Below are 23,227 nucleotides of genomic sequence, written 5' to 3'. Positions count from 1 at the left end.
AGCGTGTATTAAATAAAAAGCTCCATTAACACAAACGAGATAACAGCCAAATTGACGATCATTACATATAATTCATATCATTAATATTTAATTGCAACGGTTTACCCTAATTATAACATTCAAGAATTCTCCCGACGCTTATTTGCAAAGTTATTCGCGAAAGCTTATATTTCATTCAAAATGAATTTTCAACTTAATTGTTAAGGATATAGCGTTCGAAATAGAGGTAACGTGGCAGGATAAATGCTTTTAAAGTTTATGTTAAAGCCACAATCTCACAACGGCGAACAAAAACCAAATCGCAGTCAACTCGGGATCGCTGTGGAAGCGAGACGTGTTATTCTAAAGTTATAAGTTTCATTCTCGTCAGTTTTGCGTTGAGCGTTCACGATCGGTGCCTGTGAAGTGAATTTTGGAAACATGATCGCGTGATTTGTGACTCCTAACCCTATAATTATCTTAAAGACTTAGCAGGTACGGACCCCGTGTTTTGGCAAATTAATTGCCGTATGCCAATTCGGATCATTTCATACCTACAGGCTACAATACCTGAGATCGTTGATCTCACTTATTGTTTTTAATTGATTGATCGATATAATCGATTTGGTGTTCTAAGCCAATTTAATAGGTACCTATCATATTCTAGTTCGATTAGATTACCTACTTGTCTATGCTAATATTTGCGTTAGATAATACGACAACTTATTTAAGAATAACTTACTTAGTAGGTAAGTACCTACTTAGGTAGGTTGCTACCTAGACGTAAAAATAAAAATAAAAACAATTGCGTTCGGGACGCTAGGGTGCAAAGGCGGCCTTACTACTAAATTGGTCGGTCGGTAAAACCTATAGGTTTTTAACCGACTTCATAAAAGGAGGATCTCACTTTGACCCCGTAGGTACCTAGGTAGGTAGGTAAGTACCTACTTCCCGTAGGTAAAATTAAGGTATGAATAATGAAATATACTTATTTAGCTACCTAGGTGCTTACCTTAATGGTTTTCATCAATCTTTATGTGAAGTTTATTTGAATGAAGCTTGTGTTTATACAAAACATCCTCTTCCCACTTTCGGGAGCTGAGATTAAACGTGTAAAAACGTAAACAATGCTATCTGCCGCGTAGGTACCTACCTAAATGTAAACAGAGTTATTAATAGTGTCCCTGGATGGATTGTGGCAGCGCCGTACAGGTAAGGTGGCCCAAACACACTCAATGGGATTGTGGCTAATTATTGTACACAATCATTAAACTCAACTAAGTAAATAAATAAATAAATAAATAAATAAATAAAAGTTTGTTCAGCTCACAAAACAAAAAAAGACAAAAAAAGCAAAACATACAAACCAAATGTTACAAATTAAAAAATTAAAACTAGGTAAGCTTAAAACTACGAGCTCGACAGTACTAAAAAGAAAAATGATGTCTTGTTTGAGCTGAAAAGGCTACTGCCTCAGCATGATGCTGCAGTATTTGACTACTGCAGCGCGTAAATTGACAGATTACAGATATCCATACTAATATTATAAATGCGAAAGTGTGTCTGTCTGTCGGTCTGCTAGCCTTTCACGGCCCATCCGTTCAACCGATTTTGAAGAAATTTGGTACAGATATAGCTAGCATCCCGAGGAAGGACATAGACTACTTTTTACCTCGGAAAATCAAAGAGTTCCTACGGGATTTTTAAAAACCTAAACCCACGCGGAGGAAGTCGCGGGCATCATCTAGTACAAAATATAGTGATATCCTTTTCCAATGGGAGTATTATAAAAGGAATATCAAACCTGTTATTTTAGAGATTGTTTACAACATAATTTAGTCTCGATGAGGTGCTTTAACAATCATTGCGATAATTACGACTGCCGTCTGCCACAGTGTTATTATTATAGGTACACTAGCTGATGCCCGCGACTTCGTCCGCGTGGATTTAGATTTTCGAAAATCCCGTGGGTACTCTTTAACTTTCCGGGATAAAAAATAGCCTATGTCACTCTCTGACTATAACCATGCAAAAAAATCATGTCGATCCATTGCTCCGTGATTGAAGGACAAACCAATAAACCAACAAACAAACACACTTTTGCATTTATAATAGGGGTAGTGGTAGGGGTAGTGATACTTACATATACATAGCAATCAGGTTAGGGACGCCTCGGACACCCGCACAGCCCCCGCGCTAACCCGGTGCGGGATAGTCTCATACCCGATTGCCATCTCGACCTGTCGGTACTATATAGTTAGGAATTGTCACACTTCGATCTGCAGGGTGATTCTCTAACTCAGTTTCTAACATTGAATGATAGGCACGGCGCTCATTTTTTAATCCGTTGAAGGTTTTCTACGAAAAAATATTTTAATATCACCCAGTGAAGCAGCAATGTACAACTAACCAACCTCAGTGGCTATCATTTAGTGTTAGACACTGAGTTAAAGAATCACCTAGCTGGTAGCCCTGGCAAAAAACTGTGCCTAAGATAAGCCGGGCTATTCACTCGATTAGTCGATTGGCATTGATGATCGATTTGCACCTAAATCTGGTTTACTGCGTGAACTGCAATTATGTTGCCACGAGAAAAACGTACTAGCGGTCGTTACATTTGCATACTACATACTTTGTAGGGGTTTCGTTATAATATGGGAACATGGACGATTTATCGCATGTGAATTATGATTGGTACCTACTTAATAATCAATACTATCCATTACTAATATTATAAATGCGAAAGTGTGTCTGTCTGTCTGTTTGCTAGCTTTTCACGGTTCAACCGTTCAACCGATTTTGACGAAATTTGGTACAGAGGTAGCTTGCAACCTGGGGAAGGACATAGGCTTTTTATCCCGGAAAATTAAAGAGTTCCCCGGGATTTTTAATCATCATCAGGCATCAGCTAGTAATAAATAAAATTGATTTTTCTGTATGTTTGAACGGGCTAATCTTCGGAACGGCTGAACCTATTTTGACGGGAGTTTTACTGACAAGTAGAGGATTAATCAAGGAGTAACATAGGCTACTTTTTTAACCAACTTAAAAAAGGAGGAGTTGTGTTTATCTACCTATGTACACCGAAATCTCCGAGATTTCTGAACCGATTTGCGTAATTTTTTTTAATCGATAAAGAAACATTGTGACATCCCAATCATCCTATAAAAAAATTAGATTCCAACTCCTCAATTCTGATGCTGCAGGGGACTTGACCACCAAGACTGATGGGATTTAGAAACTGTCGGTTATAAATTGATATTGGAGGTACTTACCAAGTAAAGACTTTTTGAACTCGAGGACCCATCTCCTCAGCCCTGATGCTGTAAGAATCATGCGTTTTGGTACTGCATCCTTGCATCTCCAGGCTACTATGGATAGGCTACTGTGGCAATTGGGGCGGGAACGCCCCGCACACACGCACAGCCCGCGCGGGGGTGACGTGCGGGGCAATTAAATACAGTACGCAGCCGAAAGTGATGAACATCGGCCTTTAGAATGACATTTTGCTTTGTAGAGCGTTGTTTCTGTCACTCATACACATATGACGTTTTGTCGGCCTCAACGAACGAGACGGTGCTCTACAAATCTGCTATCTTCTAAAGATCACTTTTGTCATCACTTTTGGCCGCGTAGGTACTGTATATCTATTATGTTGATCCAAATCATCGATATAAATGACAAGATATGGACAAGAGAACAAATTTTGTCACGTTTTTGGAACCAAATAAATCAGCGCCACCTCTTAGATACTAATGAACGACCCGTTTGAAATCCAGACGTCCGCGTCACTGAGGTTGCATTGGTGCTAAAATAAAGCACCACTGAATCGGTGCCATTTTGTTTGTTCAATGGCCCTGTCAATACAAGTAATATATAAGTCAATGATCCAAATATAAAATTTCGTTTATTATTATAAACACAAGGGTTATCACTTATCATAGTTCCGATGACTTTATTAAGTAGGTACCTACGGTAAACTTGTACACTGATACACTTTCCCAGGCCATCAAATGTGGATCTCTCTGGTTACGTTATTATCTCCAAATGCGTCATACACAGCCACGACGGAGTTTAAGTAGGTATAAGTCCCGCAAATTGCTGATGAGCGTGGCCGCCATTCTAGTGACGTCAGTACTAGACGGAAGTTTCGAGCTGATGGTATATTTTTATTTTGGCTGATGTCAGAATGACGTCATTTCGATGTTAATGAGACATGGTTCCAGCTCAATAGCAATTTGCGGGACTTATACCTACTTATAGGTACTTAGGGTCAAACACAAAAATGCGTTGCAACGACACGATGCGAATGATTGGTCACCATAATATGGTGATGTATCATCCATGTATCTATATTCTATAGGCACGTATTTAAATGACTGAAAATAAATTCAAATTTTAGGTTTCAAGATAACTGATTTCCAAATACTGAAATACTGAAATGTGCGAAAACTTGAGGGCGAATACAAATAATGAAAACAGTGATTTGAAAATACAAATTTGCTACAGAATTCACTTAGTTTTTAATTTTTCATTACAAGATTGGATTAATTATTACCCCCTTTTATGTGCTTATTTTACGTATTTATTGTACCTACTCCATAGATGATAGTCAGATATGTTAATTTTTCGCAAACATTTGAACACAGCTCAATTTTGTATTTTAGTTAGTTATAAATGTTTTAGTGATAAGTTTTTCTGTATGTATAATATATACTATATATAGTTTTTTTTTTGTGGTATTGACCTGTAAATTTAAATACTAATAAATTAGCTTTTAGTTAGCAGTCACCAAATTATTTGTTTTCCGCACGATTTAGGTTTATCCCTATTTTAATTTTAACTAAGTATAACGCGACTGACCGAGATGGCAATCGGGGTATGAGGCGGGGGGACACCCCGCACAGCCGCACGTCACCCGCGCTATCCCGCACCGGGTTAGCGCGGGGGCTATGCGACTGTGCCGTGTGTCCGTGGGGACAAATTGAAAAATTAAAAAGAGCAACCGCCGAGTTTCTTGCTGGTTCTTCTCGGTAGGAACGGCATTCCGAACCAGTGGTAAATTAAAACTACCTGACTATTCATAAGCACTTGTAAAAAGTTTACATGAATAAAAAAACATTCTATTCTATTCTATTCTACAACCCCCACACCCCGATTTCCATCGCGACCTGACCGATAACCCTCATTGTATATCTATCTACATTCTATCCTAGGTACCTACTTACTTAGGTATTTGAACAATAACAAAAATTCAGCCGAAAAACCCTGATCACCCGGTAGACTGAAATTCTCAACAATAGTTAATTAAGAAAACCATTTTTAAAATGATGAACCAAACAAAAAAAATCAAAAGTTCTCAGCGTTGTTGATGCAACTAAAAAAATAAAAACAATGTCTTTTTTTAGGGTTCCGTTCCTCAAAAGGAAAAACGGAACCCTTATAGGATCACTTTGTTGTCTGTCTGTCGGTCTGTCAAGAAATCTACAGGGTAGGTACTTCCCGTTGACCTAGAATCATGAAATTTGGCAGGTAGTTAGATCTTATCGAAGACATTAGGGGAAAATCGGAAAACCGTGAATTTGTGGTTACATCATACAAAAAAAATTAAATTGTGTTCATGAAATAAAAATTAGTATTTTCAATTTTCGAAGTAAGATAACTATATCAAGTGGAATATCATATGATAGGGCTTCACCTGTGCATTCTAAAACAGATTTTTATTTTTTTTATGTATCATAGATTTTAAATTGAATAGAGCCTCAATAGCTCAACCGGTAAAGGAGTGCACTGAAAACCGAAAGGTCGATGGTTCAAACAACGACGCGCAAAAGGAGTAGGTACGACAATAGTACAACCACACGAGTAACACTATTGTCGTACCTACTCCTAGCACAAGCCTAACGCTTAGATGGAGAGGAAAGGGGAATATTAGTCATTTAACATGGGTAATATTCTTTTTTTTTTAATCTGGCTAAATTCTGAGTCTGCGGCATGTTTGCTGGGATAATACAAAATTTATGAGGAGAAGGCCTTCCCATATATTTCAGACTTTTTCCTAATAGTTAATTACTAATAATATGCAGCCGTCTAAATATCGTGCAAAATGTCGAAAACATACGACTGTAGTACGGAACCTTCTATGCGCGAGTCTGACTCGCACTTAGCCGGTTTTTCATTTATCAGAAGCACTTTCGTTATCTTGAAAGTCTTTTAAAAATAATCCGTCTCGTGAACAGGCGTCTTTACTCGCGCGACGGACAGGAGCGGTCGCGCCGTCCGTCAGCCGGACCACGTTGTTTTTTTTTCTTTTTACTCTGTTACCTGTTCCCGAACGGGTCCGCTCAACGGCTGGTTAGGTTAACAAGTGCGTGGCAGGGGTGTGAAACCTTTTATATTGATTTCTTGTTAATTTCGATCATACGATTATTATTTTTAAAAAATATGGAAGACAAGCTTCTAATTCTCGAAGGAATAAAATTTTAAAAAGCGTGGGGGGTGGTAGAGTTATTCGTAGGTAGGTAAGTTCGCCAAGAATGGTAAGAGGTAAATGAAATAAAACATGATTCTAAAGTCAACGGGAAGTAGGTACCCTGTAGGTTTCTTGACAGACAGACAGACAACAAAGTGATTCTATAAGGGTTCCGTTTTTCCTTTTGAGGTACGGAACCCTAACAAATTGACTAATTAGTATTATTCGATGGACATAACTCTGACGGACCATCGGTATATACCTACTTACTTACCTACTAGTACATTCGCTTCATGAAATTAAGGAAACAATTTCATCATAAAATATTTAGGTATTGAAAAAGCCGAAAGCATTGTTAGTTAGTATTAATCAAAAGAGGTGTAATTTGTAACCCGATTCGCCGGCTAGGATCCGCCCTGACTCCTGATAAACCACCGTGTCGGGAGAGATGGGTATTATTGCTCGCTACTTACGTTTCAATCATTTCCATTTGGTGAATTTTCACCACACACACTTCAGATTTCACAGGTGATTTTTCACGCAAACTAGTTTTGAATTTTCACGCCTACAATCGTTTGCTAAATTTATTTAAGTAGAAATTATGATCAAAATCATTAGCGCTGAGATTTCATAGAAAGTGAATATTCACACTTACAATCGTATACTTACATTAATTTAACCAGATGTTTTTCTCTTTCTAACACACATCAACGCGAGTAACATTGCTCGCATACTATTTTAGCTCAGGCTAAGGATCATACTATGCGAGCGCAAAATAAGGCGAGATCAAAATGTAATAATTTTCAAACTTTGTGTGATTTTGGTTCATGATTTTTCACAGGCTATTATTTAAAGTAAGCCAGCATCATCGTGATCAACCCATTGCCAGCCCACTACTGAGCACGGTCTCCTCTCAGAATGAGGAGGGTTAAAGCCGTAGTCTGCTACACTCGCCCAGTGTATCTGCAGACTCCACACATCTTTGAGAACATTATGGAGAACTTTTCCTCACGACGTTTTTCTTCACCATGAAAAGTTAGAAGTGTGTGCCCGGTATCTAACCCCCGACCTCCCGAAAAAAAGGCGGACGTCTTGATCACTATCATCACTATCATCGCTTGTTAGTAAGGTAACTAGATTATAACATGGGGTTATTCAAGGGGCGGACCAACAAATTCCTAAAAGGCCGGCGACGCATCGGCGGCTCCTCTGGTGCTGCAAATGTTCATGGGCGGCGGTAATCACTTAACATCAGGTGACCCGCCTGCTCGCTTGTTCGCTATATCTATTAAAAAAAAAAAAAAAAAAAAAAAACAAGTATTACATAATATGAAGAGGACTTTCACGTGATTTTTCACATGCTACCTGTGAAATGGTCCATCCTTAATGGCGGCAGTGTCAGTGTCGGTGTTAGTTTCGCAAAACCGCATGGGGTCATTCGCATGCACTGCCCTTATCGCAGGATGCGTGTGTCGCATCGCATTAACTAATGTTACCCGTGATTTTGCCTTTTTATTTTGAGACTAACTTATTTCTGCGATTTCTACCGTTTCATCCGTTTAGGTTTTTTACTGGGTCCCAGTGGAATTTTTTAAAATCTTTTACCTATGCGTTACAGAGAGTAGATACCTACGTGAAAAATGTTAAGTTTCTACCCAAACGGTCGAGCTGTTTCTCTTTTTAAGTATATCTATACTTATATAAGCATTTTTATTTTAGCATACCTACCTTTTATTTGTTTAACCTGTTCCATTTAGTATTAATTTTCCTTATTTGCGTTGAGTATTTTAAATTATTTACCTACCTCACTACACTCATACCTATACCTTGAAGAAATCTATATTTGTCTCTGTACATTTACACAAGTTTAATATATCTGTAACTAGACACTTACAAAATTGTAATACGTAACTTACTTTGTCTATTTGCAATACTTCACAGTTTAAAGTAGGTATAATTTATCAAAAACATTTCATTAGTCATTACATACATTAATAACGAAAATACTGCGTTATCAGTTATTACTGACTGCCGCTAATTATAGGTTATCTTCATGTATAAGTTATTATACTTCTTGCTGTAATTATTAATAAATAAGTCTCTTCTATGTTTAAAATAACAAAGTCTACTACCTATAATGGGTAGTTTGAATTTGTAGTAAATCTCATAAAATCTATTGATCGAAAAAATACATTTTTATTAAAAGAAATTGTATTTTTATAATTTAAAGCACGTCTTATAATATATTTTCTGCTCATAATATTCTAGTTAAATAAATCTTAATACTAACATCCGATAGCTAAAAAAAAGAAACAAAGTAGGTCCAGCTCTATCTTCATAAAAAAAAACAAAATCAATGAATCCTAGACAAAATAGTTGAGGACCCCTGCTCACCTATTGGTGTGACTATTTTTTTTGGTTAACACCTTTTGTTAGTATAATTCGACATCGGGAGCGAGAAAAAAAGTATTAGACATTACTTTTGACAGAGGTTATTTAATGAAGTTGTCGGTTTTTTCTAGTTTCCCCCGCCCCCGGCTCGGCCGTTCTCACGGTGAGCGCATTGTGGCCGCACGTCCCAACGGGCCCAATCAATTATGTTAACTGTGATAATTTTGTTTTTTCAGGGTTCCAAAGTAAAACAGGGAACCCTTAGCACGTTTGTTCGCTAGCCAGGTTTGAAAAGAATTTTGTACAAGGGCTATGGCATGGATGTTTTGACAATTGTTGTAATTGTGATCAGATAAGAATAATTTGTGAAGAAGAAGAAAATTTACTACATTTTCTCAAATTCTGAACGCTGCTGCGCGTTGTCCTAAGACAAGAGGGCACGACGGACAGACGAATAGACAGACAGCAAAGTGATCTTATAAGGGTTCGTTTTGAGGTACGGAACCCTAAAAAACCCAGTTGGTCGATTGCGAAAAAATTGCATCAGTCATTATTACAATCTCATTATTATTGTGATTGGCTGATGTATGGTATTCTTGTTGCAACAATGCATTGTAGCCAATAGCGAGCGAGAGTCAATCAGAGGTGATTACGATCGTCAGACCGTAGTTGTCATTTTACCGTAAACACGAATCCAGCACCTGTCTCGTTTTATCTCTAACTAGATGATGCCCGCGACTTCGTCGCCGTGGATTTAGGTTTTTAAAAATCCCGTGGGAACTCTTTGATTTTCCGGGATGAAAAGGAATAAAAATCCTACGTCCTTCCCCAGGATGCAAGTTATAGCTGTACCAAATTTCTTCAAAATCGGTTGATTGGATGGGCCGTGAAAGGCTAGCAGACAGACAGACAGACGGACAGACAGACACACTTTCGCATTTATAATATTAGTATGGATTAAAATCGGAGCAAAGTTAATGCACACATGAACGATCTCAGCTTTTAGCCACTCTTTTCAAAAATAACAAAAGCCAGACAAAAACTTATCTTTACTAGGATCACGGAACCCTACGTTGTGCGTGTTCGTGAACGCACTCGACCAACTTTTTTCTGAAGTCTCCTCGGCTATTTGTACGGTCAACAAACACATTATGCGGCAGTTACACGCTTGTTATCCCGTTTACCTTTCGCTAATGTATTGCCGTCAGAGACCATTGTGGCGGAGAGGTTTTAAATTTTAAGAAGGCACGTTAGATTGTTGACAAACTGTTTTTTTATTTTTTATTTTATTTCATGTAAAATATGGCCGGCACATAGGTCGAAAAAACGATAGACGTTGGGGTCCCAAGATGCTAGAATGGCTATTATCTCACACCATAGATTCAGTGGCGCGTGGAACTCCCTACAAGAGACCTATATCCAGCAGTTGACGTCTAGCGGTTGATAACGATGACGATAATGACTTCTTTTGGCAGGATGCGGTCTTCGGCGTCACTCGCGGCGCGCGTGTTCGCAGGAGTGGCTCTGGCGCTGTCGGTGGCGGCGCGCGTGGGCCACGGCCGCCGCGACTACAAGGACTCGGAGCGCCTCAACGCGGACATCTCGCTGTGGATCGACGAGCGACAAGTGAGGATGTTCAGTGGTGAGTGCGCCCCAATGCAAATTACGGCCAACTGCCATCAAGTATATCGAAATTTACCAATAATCCGGTTCGAAGGACCATTAACTACAAGTCAAATAAGATGAGAGGTACGTCAGGAACAAGGCTGAAGCTATGCAAATCATCATCAACCCATCGCCACTCGCCATAGCCCACTATTGAGCACGGATCTCAGAATGAGAACGCTGGCCTATAGTATGGATTGGCAAACTTCACACACCTTTGAGAACATTATAAAGATCAATCATCTCTGAGGCATGCAGAATTCCTCACAATGTTGGCCTTCACTGTTAAATCAAGTGATATTTAAATTGCAGTTATTGCTTAAAACACACATAGATCCAAAATGTTAGAGATGCGTGCCCGGGATCGAACTCCCAACCTTCCGAATAGGAGACCGACGTCTTAACTACTGCCTAGTGGTTCATAATGGGCTGGCTCATATTAAAAATATCGGCCTGCAAATCAAAATTTACCAATAATCCGGTTCGAAGGACCAATATCAACAAGTTATATGAGTTAGAAGAACTTATAAGTTTTAAAGCTACGAATATGCTTTTGCAAAACTTATGTTGTAAAATCTGGCGGTTTGACTGTGGGTGGGATTTGTGAACTAGGTACTACGAAATCTGAACGTAACTAAAGAAAATCACTTCCCAAATTAGCCTACCCGAAAGTTTATCTATTGAACTCTTTTGCAAAAGAAAAGGGAAATGAAGAACAAATCTCTTTAATTACAGGTATATCAATGCAAGTTTTCGCCATAGTGAACGGGAATATATCGCCATACATCCTGGACCCCAACTTTTCGCACAAACTGCCCATCATACCCTCAGAAGTGGGCTATGTGAACTTCACGTGGCGGTCTAAGAAGCGCTACTATTACGATTTCGACACGCTAACGTCTTCGGACCCTAAGGTCTTAAAACCGCCATTGCTGTCCATAAAGACGAAAGGGAGGGTGCCCAAAACTCCTAAAGGTATTTGTACTCCTCATATTTGAAATTGTATCAATTCTGTTTAAAGCATCGTTTTGCAAAAGACATTATATGAGTTAAATCTTACAATAAGCTCGCTTTTATTTTTATAACGTAACTTATCTTAGTTTTTTCCAGTGACCTAAAATGAGCTAACCTTTGAAACAGATTTATAAGTAGGTATAACTAATCTTATCTTGGCTTTATTCACTGAGCTTAAAAGTGCTAAGTTTTGAAACGGATTTATAAACTTAACTTATCTTGGCCTTTTTCACTGAGCTAAAACGAGCTAAGCTTTGAAACGAATTTATAACTTAACCCAAGAATTAAACCAAAGCAGATATTAGATACCTTGATGCTGCCAATAATGTTGTTCGCAGAATTCAGTATATTTCTGCCATGCATGGGCAACGTAAGCGGTGTGGCCACGTTCGAGATCGGGCTGGAGCTCAAGAACCACCGCGGCAACCCTCTGAAGGGCACCCCCCTAAGGTTAAACCTAAAGAAGGAGTGCGCACAGAGAGGTGTGTATTTAGAAAGGACAGGTATTGTATCGCCAACGCATTTTTAACACTTTTACGAATGTGCATTTTAATATTGTAATTGCGTTTCTTTCTATAAATGCTGGTCTTACAGATTTTTAACTTTCTATAGGTACCATTTTCTACTATACCTACTATTAGTTTAGTTACTTCCTGCTTCATTCTATTTAATTTTCTGTACCCTTTTCCTTGATAAGTAGTTTTCTACGTTCTAGGTAGTTTTTAGGGTTCCGTACCTCAAAAGGAAAAACGAAACCCTTATAGGATCACTTTGTTGTCTGTCTGTCCGTCTGTCTGTCAATAAACCTACAGGGTACTTCCCGTTGACCTAGAATCATGAAATTTGGCAGGTAGGTAGATCTTATAGTTGACATTTGGGGAAAAATCTGAAAACCGTGAATTTAGGGTTAGATCACACAAAAAAAATTAAATTGTGGTCATGAACTAATAATTAGTATTTTCAACTTTCGAAGTGAGTGACTATATCAAGTGGGGTATCATATGAAAGGTCTTCACCTGTACATTCTAAAACAGATTTTAATTTATTTTTATGCATCATAGTTTTTGAATTATCGTGCAAAATATCGAAAAAATACGACTGTAGTACGGAACCCTCATTGCGCGAGCCTGACTCGCACTTGGCTGGTTTTTTTCTATTCTTAGGAGTTTTACATGCATGATAGTTATTTACAGCCTAAAGTTTCCGCCCATCTTAAATTTTCCACATCCTTGATAGTTTTCTGCATCCTAGTAAGTTATCGGCATTCTTGTGGATGTGTGAATTTTCTACATCCTAGATGGTTCTCAAAATTCATGAGGTTTCTTCTACATCCTTGATACTTTCTTTCGCACATCCCATTCCGCTATTCTTAAGTTTTCTAAATCCTTGGTCCTACCTTGTCAGTGTTCTAAATCCTGGAAAATTTTCTAATTTCTTGACTACTATACTGAAAATTTGCAAGTTTCTGTGAGGACTTTTTACAAAAGAGTGGTACTTATTAGAGTAATTATTAAAACATATTTTTTATTTAAGTATTGTTTATAACTTAATTTGCAATTACAATATTAGAATCACATCCGCAATGCTTTTACTATTCTTTTCTTATAAGATTTCTACAATAAAGCGTATCGTAACGATTTCATGAGCTACAACTTAATCTTAACAAGTTTATGGAGTCCCTTCTAAGCTTATTAATTCAACTCCTTATGCTTCGTCTCTCAGAATTTGTTCAAAGACCTAAAGGGCGCCAAAATATTGCACCGTGAACTTAATATAGGGTTCCGTCCTGAAAGGAAAAAGGAACCCTTACAGGATCACTTGGTTGTCTGTCTGTCAGCCAAGATAGGGTACTTCCCGTTGACCTAGAATCATGAAATTCGGCAGGTAGGTAGGTCTTATAGCACAAATCCGCAAAACATTAATTTGTGGTTACATTACAAAAAAAAGTGTTCATGGACAAATAATTAGTATTTTCAACTTTCAAAGTAAGATTACTATATACCAAGTGGGGTATCATATAAAAAGGCTTTACCTGTAGGTATATTCTAAAACAGATTTTTATTTATTTTTATGCATAATAGTTTTTGATTTACCGTGCAAAAATCGAAAATATACGACTGTAGTACGGAGCCCTCGGTGCGCGAGTCTGACTCTATAATACACTAGATATTAAATAGTAAACTTATAAATGAGATTTGAATTCGTTTCTATAATAATACCTAAGTATTTTTCCGTATGTAATATAATCCAACGCGAACTAAATAGTGTTTGTGTTCAGCTGGAAGTTGGAACAATACGGCGATTGACATGTTTTATTGGTCTATTGTTTAGAGTTTGTGATGAATTATTATATTTTTCGCACAGTGACACGAAGACATAATAATTCTTATATTATGCATTGTAACTTAGAATTATTGGAAGTAGAGACTTAAATATCAAATCGTAGCATTAAAAATGAAATAGGTATAGTAGTTACGAGACAAGTCGAGATGGCAATCGGGGTGGGGGCGCCCCTCCACCTCATACGCCGACTGTCATCTCGACCTATCGAGTACTATATACGTAGTATGAGGCACAATTGTTACCGACTTTTGAAATCTTGAAAAATTATGAATAAAAATAATAATACTTAGGTAGATCAATTTATTATACTGTAATGAGTTGACGTTATTGTAATATATGAAAATTCTATTATGGATTAGCTCTAAAAATTTAGGGAAAAATATACCTCATAATCTTTAACAAAAAATGTGGCTCATGTTGATAAATTAAGAACAAGAATATAACAGTCAATTTCATAGTGGTGCAAACTTAAATGCACATAAATAAATAAAAAATTGGGAATGATGGACTAGCTACCTGATGAAGATCATTTTGCCCCAATTTAGCGATTTTTCGTATTAAACTTTTGTTTTAAATTCAGTCTACTTTTCGAATCTATCAATGATTCAAATGTACAAATCAAAATGTTAGGCATGGTTTGGCCCCTTTAGTCTCAGGGCCAGTTGCACATCAGGCGGTTAAAATAAGATTACCGTTAAAGTTAAAAACCACTAAAAACATCACTTTGCAGTTGCACAAGCCAAGGTTCGTTAACTTTGACCAATCCTTAACAACTTGTGCAATCCACTTTGCTTCTTATTTGGTGGCCCTTCAACGGTATTCTTACTTTAACTGCCTGGTATGTAACTGGGTCTCAGAGTTAACCGAATGCATAATTTTGGCCCCCTAAACGTCACATAACCGACGCCCCGCATTAACCAATTGCATTGTTTTCCGGCCAACGCCGCCGAGTCGCCGGCTTGCTGCGTACGGTGCCTCTGCTCACAGCATTTGCGTTTTTAGGTTGGTACAATCGCTTGCTTTATTAGTCCCGCAAATTGCTATTGCGCTGGAGCCCATGTCTCATTAACATCGAAATGAAGTCATTTTACGTCAGCCGAAATAAAAATATACAATCAGCTCGAAACTTCAGTCTAGTGCTGACGTCACTAAAATGGCGGCCACGCGCATTAGCTATTTGCGGGACTTATATTTCATATAGATCCAGCCTAGTGGAGGAACTACACTGATATTATCTGACATTGTCATTTCTCTGATGTCACACGCAACTTTATCTAGGCTGGTTCCACCACTTTCTTATACTTAATCAAGTATTAAATATTAAGGCTCTTTTGCTTATAATCTTCTATTGTTCAAAATATGCTCCTAAGGTATTCTGAGCCCTGAGTACGTTAACTATGCATAAATCTACTATTTAGTATGGACGAAAAAGGATAAAAAAATCTTTCCCTTTCCCTTCTCATTGATAACTTGAAAAGTACCAAAGAGACTCAGTTTCTTCATATCCTCATTTGAAAGACTCGCTCGTCATTAGAAGGTACAGTTAATAAAAATAACAAAAACTATGTCCACATAAGCTTTTAGGGATCATAAGAATCTATCGACTTTTATTACCTTCATCTTAACAAACCTTTCCCACGTTAGATATCCGATATAATTTTTGAAAGTTACATTAATCAATAAATTTGCTATTTAAGTGATAACGGTTTCCCAACCGGCAGGTCCCGATCCGGAATGCGACAAAAAGTGTGCGAACCAAGGCTGGTGTAATAGTGAGAAGATATGCCAATGCCCCGAGGGATACATGGGGCAACACTGTCGCACCGCGTTATGTTATCCCCAGTGTATGAATGGGGGCAATTGTACCGCGCCCGGAGTGTGCTCGTGCCCGCCTGGATATCAGGGACGACATTGCGAAGGAGGTATGTCAAAATATACATTAATGTGGGTCAAAATATTAATGCTAGGATAGTTGGAGCAATCTATCGCACCGCGTCATTAAATGAAAACCCCAGTAAATGAAACTGACTAGTGCTCGTGTCGCCTAGCTATTATGGAGGACATTCACTTGAATATTAGAGACGATACTAAGAAGGAGGTATGTTCAGTTCAAATACTGAGTCTTAAATTTGGGCACAAAATGCTTGGGGCAATACTATCGCACCGAGTTATGTTATCCCCAATGCATAACCGGGGGCAACGCACCCCACCATCAGAGAATGTGCTTGTGGCTGTGATAAGTTGTCCCCAGTATCCGTGTCAGAGAATGATATTAAAACTATAGTATTTAAGTAAGTATATCGTCAGTGTTGGGTAAAAATGTCTGTTTTAAAGATAACAAGGGCATACTGATTCTATGGAGAAGAGAGTTCTAGAAGACTTAATCAAACAAAATACAATACTTTTTCAAATATATATTCCAAGTAAACTAAACATATATTACATATAAAAAAATCCAAGTAACACTAAATTCGAAAACTACAACCAAGCTTAGTTGCCAGTGCTATGAAAATAGTCTAGATATAGACTTGAGCGTGTCAAACTATACTACAAAAATATTCATATAAACTTACCACAAAAAATAAACGAGTTTAAGCTAACTCTTGACTAAGTTGACGTTTTGACAGTTTTTATATGGAAAATCTGTCAGGTTTAAAATAAACACGCGTTTAGCGATTGTTTAAAGTTTTTTTTAATGTTCAACGTAAGTCATAACTATAAATCATATAATACATTATGTACTTACCTACTACCATAGAGCAGAAACAAAGAGGAGTTGGCCTAAGCAACTGTGCACTGTGATTTTCAACTAGGTCCTGACGTCATCACTGTGGGCGGGGCCTTAGTTAGTATGCTGTCCGCGTTCGTCAGGTTCACATATATTGAGACTCGTATTATCGGTGTGTTTTCGCGTTTTTAAGAACAAAAGGATGAAGTGTTGTGTTTTATCGTGTCAAAGTTATTCAGACAGACGTTCTGATGCTATGAATGGTATCACATTTCATTTGTAAGTAATTTTATACGTAATTATTAAAATAGTTCTAGATTATTGACATCTAGTGTGAGATAGCTGAACTATGTAGTGACATCAATATATCGATGTTAGGTCGCTAAGCGAGTAGTTTTGCTACTAACCCGCAGATGGAAAATTGAGAAGTGGGCGGCGTTCCACAACCCCTCACCCCGCAAAATGTCACTCGATATTTCATAGGGAAATCTTAATACAACATCTCCTCTTTGTTTCTGCTCTATGCCTACTACTATACCTAGTTGAGGTAGTGAGACATTTTTCTTAAGTATAATTCACATTGTAATACAGTCCACATCTTCGTCACAACTTAGATCTTCTTAGACACAGCGATAGCAGCTTTGCAGCCAGCCTTGATAACTTCAGTGAGGGCCTTATAGAACGGGGCCTGTTCCGCCCCGTGATGGATCCCTGTATCGTGGTGCTCCATCTCCTCATCTCTGAACTGGGTGATAGTCTGTAGGATGTCTTTGTCTATATTGGGATCCTCCATCAGGGTTCGTAGTTGGTCGTTGTAGTGATCTACTATCACGGTCTCGACGGCGACTGTGCAAGCCATAGCGGCTTCTTTGCCTAAGAGGGCGGTACCTATAACAAAATTGTCTGGTGTATATAACTTACAGATCAACTGAATTATATGGATCTACCATAATGTTGAAAATGAAGACAAACTACATAATTTTAAATAGGTACATATCAAAAATTGTGGACCAGCAGGAATCGAACCCGCGTCTCCTGGGATCGCGCCCAACGCTCTGACCACTAGGCTACGGCACGCTTGCTGCCAGCAAATTTGAAAAACTATAAAAAGAAGACAAACTAATATCAAAGTGAACTATCATCAGAAAACTCGGTTTGATCCTGAATCGACATTTTTCAAATATTAAGCTAGGGTTGACGTGAAGTTAAAGATACCTGATCGTTTCATAGCCTACCTAGCGACAAATGTAGGCAGCATTTGACGCCTGCCAGTGTAGGTGCAGCCGCGATGTTTTGTTACAAGTTTCATAACTGTCGTGAACTGTACCAATATTCAGGAATTCACCCCTGCTCAAAATTTAAATTCAGATATTTTTAAATATTAAACCATAAATGGATAAGAACGTGGTTACGTCAACGACCAAACATCTGCCACCAAGAAGAAACTTCTCTCCTTTCTTAGTTCTCTAGACTTTCTGTGTAATGTACCTGATTTTCAAGATTTACTCATTGGTCTTAAATCTCCATCATACACATATTTTAATTTAGTTTTATCCCAATATAAACATTTATAACGAGATTTATGAGAAAAATATTCGAGAAGGATTGGCTTCTTACAAAATCGAGTTGTGATAAAATAATAGAATAGTAAAGGTTCACTGTGCTAACCTAGTGGTTAGGACGTCCGCCTTCTAATCGGAGGTCGGGGGTTCGATCCCGGGCACGCACCACTAACTTTTCTGAGTTAAGTGCGTTTTGATTGATTAAATATCACTTGCTTTAACATCGTGAGGAAACCTGCATGCCGGAGAGTTCTCCATAATGTTCTTAAAGGTGTGTGATCTAGGTCACAAGAACATAGTGAACTGTAAGTATGTGTTAGAATAAACTAAGGACAGTTATTGGTCTGTAAATTAGATTTAAAAATTAATCATAAGTAGAAGTTTAAGCTAGAATAATATTACTTATTAGCCCATAGGCTAGATGGTAGTAGTAATAAAGCTACCATTTTATAATGGTGCTTTATGGTGGACAAAAAAAAAAGGTGTGTGCAGTCTACCAATCCCCACATGGCCAGCGTGGTAGACTATGGCCAAAACCCTTCTCATTCTGAGAGGAGACCCGTGCTTTGTAGTGAGCCGGTGATTTGTTGATCATGATGATTATGGAAGGTTCACTCACCAGCCCCAAGCGCGAATCCCGCGATATTCCAAATGGGAGTCATGACAGTCGGCCTCACGCGATACTTCGATATCAGCTCCTCGAACTTCTGCCGGTGCTTGATCTCCTGCTCCCACATGTGCTTGATGAGCGGCCCCTCAGCGGTATTGCCCAACACCGCCATCTGCCCCGCGTAGATGCGATCTGCACCGAGCTCGCCGGCGTGATCCACGCGGATTATTGCATCCAACTGACAACAAAAAAACTTTAAGCGTCTTTTGCTATGATCTCATTTGATGGTCTATAAATCAATATATCTGTAATCAATCAATAAACTAAGATAACTTTTAATCTTCACTCCTTGATAAATTAGAATCCTCAGCCAATTAAAAAAGTAAACCAAGGCTAAGTATGTCTACTCGGCTCCGACGATACATCTAGTGTAGGATCCACTGGTAAACGTTTTGTATATTAAGGATGTATATAGTAATTAAGTTTAAGAAAACCTTAAGTGTAATAACTTTGTTCTTTGATCTAAAAAATCTTTTGTTGTAAAATAAATAGAAAGAAAGAAAGAAAAACGTTTATTTTTTAAGGCTGTACCACACATTACCAGCTAGACCTGGTTAGGTTATCCCGGCGCGTCTTATACTTGAGTAGTAAAGTCAAAAGACCTCAAGTAGGAGAAGCGCCGGAATAAACCATGTCATGTGTGGCACAACCCGAAAAAATACATTTTCATTTTTCATTTTCAACTAAGTAATTAAGTTTTATTCGTCAAAAACGTACAATTTCGACTAATAAGAACATTGCTAAGTACAGATTACAGATATATATTAATTTCGATCGTTAGAAAATACCTAAGCTAAAATCTCGTCCTATTTTAAAGTGGTAGTGCACTAAATCGCTTTTTGAAAACGTCCTAACTCCTAAGCCTTGCACTAATTTTTTTTCAGAATTATCGGAAGTTTGGATTTGCCTCCCGTATGATAGGTTTTCCTTAAGCTTCTCACAATATGTAACTTCATTTTTTCAACGCCCTAAGACTCCTACCAGTCTTTTATTATACACGTACTTCAGTCTGCCCCATGTATATCCGGTTTTCCCCAAACTTCTCATAGATAAAAATTGAACTTACATGGGGATTCTTTTTCCATGTTGCCGAATGCGCCCTTCTGACGTGATTGAGAATCGGCGGTGGACGATACATCCTCGATTGTTCTGCAAAGATCGAAATATCAAATGTTTATTTTTGTTACAGGAATATGTTCACAGAAATGTTTAAATGGGGGCAAGTGTATACAGAAGGATACGTGCGAATGCCCTAAAGGGTATTTCGGTCGTCGATGTGAATTTTGTAAGTTTCATTATTTTGATCACTTGAGGCTTCCGCTTTAATACAACCTTATTTTATGCTATGGATGAAAACAGCCTGAAAAACACCAACATAATGTGCAAAACCATTATGATCTTTTTTTACAAACCAAATTTTATACTATCGGCAGCTACATTTAAATTGAATCGTCCGTTGTACTTCTGGAAGATGGGATGAGCTAAGTTTTAAAACAAATCCTAGTATATTTGCCTCTTAAGGTACAAACCTAAACTGAACTCTGTTCTAGTCTGCCGTCTGCGGGATGCCGCAAAGAAAGCTAGGCAGCTTTAAGTCAGCTAATTATCAAGTCAATGTCACAGCTAAACTGCTCTCACTTTTTTGTATCAGAGCCCATTATTATAACTGCGAAAGTGTGCGAAGACAGGAAGTTTAAATATTTCATGAACAAATAAAACAAATCGCAACAGAACAACGGATCGACGTGATTTTTTGCATTTGTATATTTAAAGACCTGGAGAGTGGACATAGGCTACTTTTTATTCCAGGAAATCAAAGAGTTCCCACGGGGTTTTTAAGAACCTAAATCCACGCGTACGAAGCCGCGGGCATCAGCTAGCAGTTAATAATTCTTGATTAGTTAATTAATAATAATTAGTTAATTAATAATAAACGGTCAATATTTTTTCTACAGCAAAATGCGTGATCCCTTGTTTGAACGGGGGTCGGTGTAAAGGGGTGAACAAGTGCCGTTGCCCCGCGGGGTCGGGCGGCAACCACTGCGAGGTGGGGCGACGGGCGGGCGAGTGCGTGCGCGCCTGCAGGCACGGCGTGTGTCGCGGGGGCGCGTGTCGCTGCGAGCCCGGCTGGCGTGGCCGCTACTGCCATCGGACGTACGGTGCGTATGCCTTGTCTGACAGGGGGTATAGTAAAGGGGGCACGAGTATAGTTGCCCCACGGGGTCCAAATTGACAGACCGACAGACAGACAGACAACAAAATGATCGTATAAGGGTTCCGTTTTTCCTTTCGGGATACGGCACCCTAATTTATTTATTTATCGCGGTTTATATTTATCGGGGTTATTTTTATATATGTATTTTTATTTTGTGTATGCATCATACAGAAACCACTTGACTAACTTTCAATAGGTCTTTGAATTGGCACCATAATTCTGCTGTAAACGATCTTCAAACTAAATTCAAATGACACATCTGTATGTATTGCAATCTCTTTCATAATGCTCTCTATGAAAAAGGATGCCGCTAGATTTTGATCTGTCAATTAAGTTTAAAAATTAAATACAACAGACAGACAGCCACAGTTGTCTTACTAACTGCCGTACTCAGAGTCGCAACATTATATTTATTAATTTTTTTAATTTCCAGGATCATCAGAGGAATCGGGAGAGTTTAAGCGGCCACGATGAAATGCAATACATTTGATGAACCAGAACAATCTACTTAATAACTAACTTGTGATTTAATTATTTTTATTAAGTTTTATACATATTTTGTATTAATTACCTACTAAATTAGTCATTTAGCTTGTAAGATTAGATTTTATTTAAAATTATAAATATAAATTACATAAATATAAGGTGACAAATTTTGTACATTATTTTATTTTTTATTAAAACCCCTTTGGTAAAATGTATTTCTTTTACTTGTAGCTTACAAATCCATACAAATAGATTATATCTGTGACATTGACTGATTTTCTTTAATATACCTAGTTATTTACAATACTAGGTGAAGCCCATGACTTTCATTCATTCATTCATGCATGATTTTTTTTATTCCCATGAAAACTGATTTTCTAGGATAAAAAGTTGCTTCTGTCCATCTCCGGGCTACAAGGTATGTCTGTACTCTGTACCAAATTTTGTCAAAATCGGTTATACATGGGCTGTGAAAAAGTATCCGACAGATAGACAGTCTTTCACATTTATATCTAATAATAATATTAACAGTTTAATTGAATATAAATTATATTCTACTATACCTACCCTACTGAAACATTCTCATCGTTGTGAAAGATTATGCAATCTATTAAAATTGATAGTTTAGTAAAATCAAAGATGAGATAATATAACACCGGCTCCGCATTGGCCCCAACGCTGGTCCCAACACTGTTGGCCCAACATGTGGATAGGGAAATTAGCATTGGCCCCAACGTTGGCAAAGCTAATTGTTAAGTAAGGTAAAGTAAAGTCTGCTTAAAGTAAGTAAGGTCTGCTTGCTGTATCAGTCTCTAAAAGTAAATCTTGAATAGAGCTAGAGGTTGAATTTTCAAAAATCCTTTCTTAGCGGATGCCTACGTTATAATAGCTATCTGCATGCCAAATTTCAGCCCGATCCGTCCAGTAGTTTGAGCTGTGCGTTGATAGATCAGTCAGTCAGTCACCTTTTCCTTTTATATATTTAGAAATAGTTTTAATAACCTAACCTAAAAATTATGAAAAAAAATGTTTTCTGAATTCATTTGACCACTAAATTGGAGCAAAATTACGTTTTTTAAAACAAACAGGAAGGAAGGATTTAAAACTATTCTTCAGAAGAAGATTTTGGCGAAATATCCCAGAAAAAGAAAAAAATATTGAAATAAGTTTAGAACTGCAGACTTACCTTACCGTGTATTTTATTCAAGTTTAATAAAATCACTAAAATATTCACACTTTGTTCACACTACAAACTCAGCGAAAGCTCCGTTTAAATCGGTGCGTAGTTTTTATTCATTTTTCACGAAAAATTGAAACTTCCTGTGTTCACTTGAAATGTTTACATGTCAAAATAGTTTCGTGAAAATTCCCTTAGATAGCGCCACAAACTGACATGATCATGATCAATGTTTTCCAAAATAAACTTGCAATTTTTCTTGATCGCCCGTCTTTAGGGCCAAAAATAAACCAAACAAGAAAATTTTTATAAGAAAATTTGGTAAGTTTTACATACGAAAATGTTTGGATTCAAGTCACTTGCAAAAAAAAGCTCTTTCCCCCCGCTCAGTCCGAGGGGTATTTCCCTTTCCATGAAAAGAAAATCCATCGCGCAGCCGCAGATCCGTACAAAATGGCGTCCCCCTGGTGTGAAGTGTACAATGTTCGCATATCTCGTTTCCCGATCGATATCAATGGAGGATTC

The 23,227-nt window shown here is 37.9% G+C and overlaps 3 protein-coding genes and 1 long non-coding RNA gene across 7 annotated transcripts in view; 2 read left to right on the top strand and 2 right to left on the bottom strand.

Annotated features, from left to right (window-relative positions):
- The window catches only part of LOC138403831 (uncharacterized), a 227,726-nt gene that overhangs the window by 119,410 nt on the left and 85,089 nt on the right, over nt 1–23,227 (bottom strand). The window lies entirely within an intron of this gene.
- shf (WNT inhibitory factor 1) lies at nt 315–21,729 on the top strand. 3 transcript variants are annotated; one of them, XM_034981651.2, is made up of 8 exons: nt 315–474; nt 10,318–10,484; nt 11,243–11,482; nt 11,860–12,003; nt 15,586–15,786; nt 20,014–20,109; nt 20,780–20,983; nt 21,473–21,729. In XM_034981651.2, the coding sequence occupies exons 2-8, from the start codon at nt 10,319–10,321 to the stop codon at nt 21,511–21,513; spliced, it is 1,092 nt and encodes a 363-aa protein (XP_034837542.1). In that variant the 5' UTR covers nt 315–474; nt 10,318; the 3' UTR covers nt 21,514–21,729. The 3 variants fall into 3 exon arrangements, with proteins under 3 accessions (XP_034837542.1, XP_034837531.1, XP_069361646.1); XM_034981640.2 differs by having other exon boundaries at nt 11,860–12,024; XM_069505545.1 differs by lacking the exon at nt 315–474 and adding an exon at nt 1,170–1,191 and having other exon boundaries at nt 11,860–12,024.
- Nucleotides 16,264–23,057, bottom strand: Coq7 (ubiquinone biosynthesis protein COQ7, mitochondrial). Of its 2 annotated transcripts, none has more exons than XM_069505690.1 (4): nt 23,039–23,057; nt 19,891–19,973; nt 18,774–19,002; nt 16,264–17,480 (listed from the first exon to the last, which is right to left on the bottom strand). In XM_069505690.1, exons 2-4 carry the CDS (start codon nt 19,960–19,962, stop codon nt 17,203–17,205), a joined length of 579 nt encoding a protein of 192 aa, XP_069361791.1. In that variant the 5' UTR covers nt 19,963–19,973; nt 23,039–23,057; the 3' UTR covers nt 16,264–17,202. The 2 variants fall into 2 exon arrangements, with proteins under 2 accessions (XP_069361791.1, XP_069361789.1); XM_069505688.1 differs by lacking the exon at nt 23,039–23,057 and adding an exon at nt 22,712–22,862.
- The window catches only part of ewg (DNA-binding protein Ewg), a 28,458-nt gene continuing 28,149 nt past the window's right edge, over nt 22,919–23,227 (top strand). The window contains exon 1 of the mRNA XM_069505383.1: nt 22,919–23,023. The gene's annotated coding sequence lies outside the window, so the exon portion shown is untranslated. The remainder of the gene's footprint in view (nt 23,024–23,227) is intronic.

The sequence above is a fragment of the Maniola hyperantus genome, chromosome 2 (assembly GCF_902806685.2).
Source record: "Maniola hyperantus chromosome 2, iAphHyp1.2, whole genome shotgun sequence".
Lineage (NCBI taxonomy): Eukaryota > Metazoa > Arthropoda > Insecta > Lepidoptera > Nymphalidae > Maniola > Maniola hyperantus.
Note: the sequence above shows the minus strand (reverse complement) of the source record. Positions and strands in the feature narration are given on the sequence as shown.

Bases quoted from the DNA above. Each gene is read 5' to 3' on its own strand.
- shf (XM_034981640.2), top strand. From the start codon at position 10,319: ATGCGGTCTTCGGCGTCACTCGCGGCGCGCGTGTTCGCAGGAGTGGCT. The intron at 12,025-15,585 runs GTATTGTATCGC...CCCAACCGGCAG, and splicing joins TGTGTATTTAGAAAGGACAG to GTCCCGATCCGGAATGCGAC. The intron at 15,787-20,013 runs GTATGTCAAAAT...TTTTTGTTACAG, and splicing joins GGGACGACATTGCGAAGGAG to GAATATGTTCACAGAAATGT.
- Coq7 (XM_069505690.1), bottom strand. From the start codon at position 19,962: ATGTATCGTCCACCGCCGATTCTCAATCACGTCAGAAGGGCGCATTCG. The intron at 19,003-19,890 runs GTAAGTTCAATT...TTTTGTTGTCAG, and splicing joins CATGGAAAAAGAATCCCCAT to TTGGATGCAATAATCCGCGT. The intron at 17,481-18,773 runs GTGAGTGAACCT...ATTTTGTTATAG, and splicing joins GGGATTCGCGCTTGGGGCTG to GTACCGCCCTCTTAGGCAAA.